The sequence below is a fragment of the Procambarus clarkii genome, chromosome 82, assembly GCF_040958095.1.
Source record: "Procambarus clarkii isolate CNS0578487 chromosome 82, FALCON_Pclarkii_2.0, whole genome shotgun sequence".
NCBI lineage: Eukaryota > Metazoa > Arthropoda > Malacostraca > Decapoda > Cambaridae > Procambarus > Procambarus clarkii.
The window spans coordinates 18540557-18547187 of record NC_091231.1 but is presented as its reverse complement, the minus strand read 5'-3'; the positions used below and the strand labels follow the sequence as shown (position 1 = coordinate 18547187).

General features: G+C 33.3%; 1 protein-coding gene across 4 annotated transcripts; it reads right to left on the bottom strand.

The window, feature by feature from the left end:
* Positions 1-1649: 1649 nt before the first annotated feature.
* LOC138358199 (uncharacterized) lies at positions 1650-4556 on the bottom strand. 4 transcript variants are annotated; one of them, XM_069315709.1, is made up of 7 exons: positions 4268-4556; positions 3989-4106; positions 3471-3562; positions 2904-3105; positions 2601-2768; positions 2185-2369; positions 1650-1907 (listed from the first exon to the last, which is right to left on the bottom strand). In XM_069315709.1, the coding sequence occupies exons 5-7, from the start codon at positions 2755-2757 to the stop codon at positions 1692-1694; spliced, it is 558 nt and encodes a 185-aa protein (XP_069171810.1). In that variant the 5' UTR covers positions 2758-2768; positions 2904-3105; positions 3471-3562; positions 3989-4106; positions 4268-4556; the 3' UTR covers positions 1650-1691. The 4 variants fall into 3 exon arrangements, with proteins under 4 accessions (XP_069171810.1, XP_069171812.1, XP_069171811.1 ...); XM_069315710.1 differs by lacking the exon at positions 2904-3105; XM_069315712.1 differs by lacking the exons at positions 2601-2768; positions 2904-3105.
* Between the last annotated feature and the right edge of the window lie 2075 nt (positions 4557-6631).

Genomic DNA, 6631 nt, shown 5'->3' with positions numbered 1-6631 from the left:
GCATTTGAAGGCATAGACGACATTAGTCTCTTTTAAAGCGTTCTGTTTTGTGTCTGGAGAGTTTCTCATGAGTAGGCTGGCCGTTTTTCTGGTTTTATAGTAAATCGTCAGTTGTATCCTCTGATTTTTGTCTGTAGGGATAACGTTTCTATTAACAATATCTTTCAGGACCCTTTCCTCCGTTTTATGAGCTGTGGAAAAGAAGTTCCTGTAAAATAGTCTAATAGGGGGTATAGGTGTTGTGTTAGTTGTCTCTTCAGAGGTTGCATGGCTTTTCACTTTCCTTCTTATGATGTCTTCGATGAAACCATTGGAAAAGCCGTTATTGACTAGGACCTGCCTTACCCTACAGAGTTCTTCGTCGACTTGCTTCCATTCTGAGCTGTGGCTGAGAGCACGGTCGACGTATGCGTTAACAACACTCCTCTTGTACCTGTCAGGGCAGTCGCTGTTGGCATTTAGGCACATTCCTATGTTTGTTTCCTTAGTGTAGACTGCAGTGTGGAAACCTCCGCCCTTTTCCATGACTGTTACATCTAGAAAAGGCAGCTTCCCATCCTTTTCCGTCTCGTAAGTGAAACGCAGCACGGAACTCTGCTCAAATGCCTCCTTCAGCTTCTGCAGATGTCTGACATCAGGTACCTGTGTAAAAATGTCGTCAACATACCTGCAGTATATGGCCGGTTTCAAGTTCATGTCGACTAAGACTTTTTGCTCGATGGTACCCATGTAGAAGTTTGCAAACAGGACACCTAGGGGAGAACCCATGGCGACCCCATCTACTTGCTTATACATGTGCCCATCCGGGCTCAAGAAGGGTGCCTCTTTAGTACAAGCTTGGAGTAGTTTCCTCAGAACACTTTCTGGCATGTCAAGAGGAGTACAGGCTGGATCACGATACACTCTGTCGGCTATCATTCCGATTGTCTCGTCCACAGGTACGTTGGTAAACAGCGATTCTACGTCCAACGAGGCTCTTATCCCTGTGGCCCGTGTGCCCCGCAGTAAGTCCACAAATTCCTTTGGAGACTTCAGGCTGAAGGCGCAAGGAACATACGGAGTCAGCAGGCCGTTGAGTCGCTTTGCCAGTCTTTACGTGGGTGTGGGTATCTGGCTAATGATTGGCCGAAGTGGGTTTCCAGGCTTGTGCGTCTTGACATTTCCATACGCATATCCAGGTTTATATTCCCCAATGATCTTTGGCAGGTGGAGTCCGGATTTCTTGGCGTAAACGCCAAGAAATTATGAATTATTAATGTATGTATTATGAAATCATATTGATGTGATGTATCATTGAGAATTGGATTTAATCAGAGGATTCAGTGGTATCCCAGGTGGCATTAATTTTCACAAAGTAGTTGCATGGTGGTCTACAGTGCTAGCTTGATAGTACCAAGTGAGGGGTTCGAATCCTCCTCTTGGCTACCACTTTTTTTTTCCAGTGATAGTTTCAGAGGGTTGAGAAAAACACAGCATGAGGAAAATATTTTAATATAATCCAGTTTTATTGTATTAAAAGACAAAAGTATATGCATATAAAATATTAGTTTAGTTTATTTATTATGCACAACATACTCATCCTGTGAGTGGCAGTGGAAATTTTTAGAGGCACATAATGGGCTTATAAATGAACAAGAAAATTCAACAAATTAAAAATTCATCATGGCCCTTGTGGATTTGTTCATTTGTATCTATTCATTTTGTAAATACATGTCTTCATCTTCATCACTTTCTAAGAGCTCCAAGAAAGGCTCATAGACCTCATTTGGCTGGTAGGAACTAAATAAATGTTTGGCTTCAGTAAGCTTGTCAGCACATTGCTTTTGACCCTGCTTGAGAAGAGCCAATAATCCACGTTTCTCTTCTTCTGACAGAATTGGGTTTTCAATGGTGTACGTGTTAGAATCCTGGAATATAATATTTAAAACATCTTAAGAGTCAAATATATACTGTACCTATTTAGTTGTACATAATGCAAATGTATAAAAGTATAGATTAAGTAAAATAAAAGGATACAAATAATAATAAAAGCCATATTCTCCACAGTACCACTCTTGAAAATGGAAGTGTTTCATAGTTTAAATGTGAAAGGTGATGGCAATATTACTCTGACTAATTGAACACATTTAAGTGAGTTGAGTGTTTTGAAGATCTAAATTGCAAAAAGTATTTTGAATTTCTTACCTTGCAGAGACATGAAGGGAAAGTATCACATTGTAATTCTTGAATATACTCGGATAGTTTGTCCTTTTTCTTTTTGTAGTACTGTAACCATGTTATCATTTCTTGAATGGTTAGTGATTCCTCCTCTCTACATCTCTTCTGGAGCTCAAACTTTTCCACTGCACTTCTTTTTTCAGTCAGGGACACTATAATGCAAAATGAAAATACAGTATGTGATTGACAAATTATAATAATGGGAATCATTTGTGAATTAAACATCATTAAAAATTGTATCTATAAAATTTACCTTTAGAAAACAAACTCAATTTAATGGTATTGCAGTCTTTCCATATATAAAAGTAATATTAATACAAATAATATATAAATATTTGAAAATGCTGAGAAAACTAATGAATCATTAGATCTTGTGTAAATACCACTTGTGTTTTGATGAAGCAATAAATTGTGCCATGGAAGGATGCCAGTTAAAACATCTGCTTCAGACAAATCCGGATGGTTCTGATTGTAGATTTTTATGAGATCTCGTAGTTTTTTTTTCTCAACTTCATTTTTGTTTCTCAATACAGCTCTCATTTTAGATGAAACTGTAAAGTTTCAGGTTGTTATCAAATATTTGATTTGCACCAATAGTATTTTACATAGAAAAACTAATTTAACAACTGTGTACTGTATTAATGTTTAGGTTTCAGTGAACAAACAAAAAAGCAATTAATGTCTACCTGCATAAGTGGTAATCTGATTTTTGCGATGCCTTATATTCTCTACATATGCCTCGATAGTATGCTCAATGTTATTGGCAGAGGATCTGTTATTTAAGGATCTTGCAATGATCAGTAATTCTGATCTTCATTTCTCAATAACAGATTCTGGGACATTAAGCCTGTGAATCTCATTTGAAACTGCTGCAGCTGTCTCTGTGGCCTATTTAAAAATAAATGCCATCATATTTATTGTAAAATTTATGTTCAGAGTTAAACGAAGTCTTTTGAAATATCCTTAGTGCTTTGTCAAGGCCTGAGTAGGTGTTTTTCAGATTCAGACCATGACAAAGCACCAAGGAGTGTGTGAAAGACTTGGTGTAATTCCTTACATAAATTTCCCAAATACACAAGTGGGTTTTTATCCAATTTTACTTTGTCTATGAGAAGAAAATACCATTAGTGTCTTATAATAAGATTAAAGATAAATAAAAACATGTATATACACTTGATTCATTGTATAGAACAATTGTATATTTATATATAATTCTATATTTTCATTGTATTGAACAATTCATATGTTAATACCTTTCTGAATCTGGCAACTAATGCCCGAGGCATTCCATTAATTTTTCTGTGATTCCAAAAGAGTGCCCCCTCTGTCAGTTCTTCTGTACGCTCTGTGGAAATAAATTTAGTTATTCATTGACATCTTAATACTGTGTGTCTCAAAATACTGATTGGAAAGTAAAAGGATGATGATATTGATGCTGTCTTAAGTGGAATGAATTAATTGTTATTTCAAAGGAAACAAAGAACTCAAAAATAGTGGTAGAGTAATAAGATTAAAAATATCAGGATGTGAAACAAAGCATAAAAACAGGGACAACTTGATTTTTCAAACAAGGATTATACATGTATATGTTGGTTGCATATGAGTATAATGCTACTTTATATGAGCCAAAATGCCTTTCTGCAATTTCCTATATTCTTATATTATTTTATAACATTATCTGGATATATATAACCATCAAATATTACCATTGTACTGATTTGATTGAAAGGTACAAAATTTAGAACTAGATTAAACAAAAATTAACGCATACCAGCTTTAAGCATGTTCTTAGTGTTGTTGTTATATCTTGAAAGGTAGGAAAATACTTGCTCTGCCTCCTCCCCAGATGTCAGGCCACTTCCTTCTTGCCACCGCCCTCCATACAAAACCTTTGACATAATAGCATAACGTTTGTTAAAAACTACCTACTGTATTAACAATTTGCATTTAACATAGATAAATCCTTACATATAAGAGTTTAAAAGAAATTATATTTTCCAACTTACAGTAAAACGAAGTCAAAATATTATTACAGTATTAGATTATTTACCTGACAATACCAAGAATGTCCTTTGGCATGTAGGACTCCTAAAAAAGGCTTTCCTTGCCTAAGTGAGAACTTCTGTTCTCTTGATGAAATCTTTAAGGCCCATGGCCAGTATTTACAGATGATATCCTGGCATATGAAGGACACATTTTGTAAACGGTTCATTTGCAAATAGTGGGCATAACTGTAGAGCTCTCCCTGATACATATTTAATGCAGCAAGAATAATTCCATGTCGACAGGAAGCCATGCTTATGCCAGTTTCATCCAAACTTCTAAATGAAACAGGTTTATTTTTGGGAGCTTTCAATGTCGACACTCCACACATATGGCTACTCTGTTGGACAAAAGTAAAATTATATATATATATATATATATATATATATATATATATATATATATATATATATATATATATATATATATATATATATATATACATATATATATATATATATATATATATATATATATATATATATATATATATATATATATATATATATATATATATATATATACAATGAAGGTGAAAACATGGGGGGATATATAAGGGATAAACATAGGGGCTGCAGAAGGCTTATTGGCCCATACGAGGCATCTCCTATCTAAACACAAAGATTAATCCAGTGTAATTGGCCTGTTATGTTGGACATTGTCTTCTGTGTTGGCATCGATATGTTCTTGTCTGGTCCTTACTCTCATGGTGGGTAGAGTAAATATTTACTCTACCCACCATGAGAGTAAGGACCAGACAAGAACATATCGATGCCAACACAGAAGACAATGTCCAACATAACAGGCCAATTACACTGGATTAATCTTTGTGTTTAGATAGGAGATGCCTCGAATGGGCCAATAAGCCTTCTGCAGCCCCTATGTTTATCCCTTATGTATCCCCCCATGTTTTCACCTTCATTGTATTATCACCTGACCTAATGCGGGTATAAAATCAACTAATATATATATATATATATATATATATATATATATATATATATATATATATATATATATATATATATATACATATATATATATAATATATATATATATATATATATATATATATATATATATGTATATATATATATATATATATATATATATATGTATATATATATATATATATATATATATATATATATATATATATATATATATATATATATATATATATATATGTCGTACCTAGTAGCCAGAACGCACTTCTCAGCCTACTATGCATGGCCCGATTTGCCTAATAAGCCAAGTTTTCATGAATTAATGTTTTTTCGACAACCTAACCTACCTAACCAAACCTAACCTAACTATTTTGGCTACCTAGCCTAACCTAACCTATAAAGATAGGTTAGGTTAGGTTAGGTAGGGTTGGATAGGTTTCGTCATATATCTACGTTAATTTTAACTCCAATAAAAAAAATTAACCTCATACATAATGAAATGGGTAGCTTTATCATTTCATAAGAAAAAAATTAGAGAAAATATATTAATTGAGGAAAACTTGGCTTTTTAGGCAAATTGGGCCTTGCATAGTAGGCTGAGAAGTGCGTTCTGGCTACTAGGTACGACATATATATATATATTAGTCATATATAAATGTAATTTTTTTTATGTAATATTTTTCATCATTCAATATGCATTCCATATATTTTATAAATTTTTTTGAACATGATATAGTTAGGAACCGTCCAATTAATATACATTATTGATAATGTCTCAAGCTAATATATAAAGGTATTCTTCAAATATTGTATGGGTAAAAACCTGGTATTAGGTCTTAGGTTTCTATTTGAAAACCTATTTTTAGGCTTTCGAACAGATGTAAAAATATTCTTACTTGAGTTTTAAGGTTCTGAATAGTGGAAACGTGATCTTGAACTTCTTTGTCACAAGCGAAGATACCACCAGAACAATATGAGCTTCTGATCCCTCTGGAATGATATTAAATTAATGAATGTTCATAGTGTGAGACATTTTGATGACAGTTAAACATCATTTCACTTAAAACTAATTCAACTACCCAAGCTGGCATTCACATCATAATCCCTCCCTAAATGAATGTTTATAGTGAAATAAATATTTTTTAATTAGTAAATCCTTAGTCCAAATAAAAAAATTCAACTGAAGTTGAAAGGCAAGTAATAAAGGTGTAATCAGTTAACAATTAAACAAAATCTGATTAAAAGTTGCATGACACTATATAAATATTATACAGTGCTGCGTTTATAGTACTACAAACATATTACTACACCTTTCATTATACCTTAACAATAATGAACAGCATTAAATATTTTAACTTGAATATTTACCTCCCAACTTTGTTGTAACGATACAGTTTCTTGTTGCCATCAATATGTACAGCCAC

Excerpts from the sequence above, each read along its gene's own strand:
- LOC138358199 (XM_069315709.1), bottom strand. The coding sequence starts at position 2,757 with ATGAGAGCTGTATTGAGAAACAAAAATGAAGTTGAGAAAAAAAAACTA. Across the intron at positions 2,370-2,600 it reads GCTTCATCAAAACACAAGTG|TGTCCCTGACTGAAAAAAGA; the intron begins GTATTTACACAA and ends TTTGCATTATAG. Across the intron at positions 1,908-2,184 it reads TCCCTTCATGTCTCTGCAAG|GATTCTAACACGTACACCAT; the intron begins GTAAGAAATTCA and ends ATTATATTCCAG.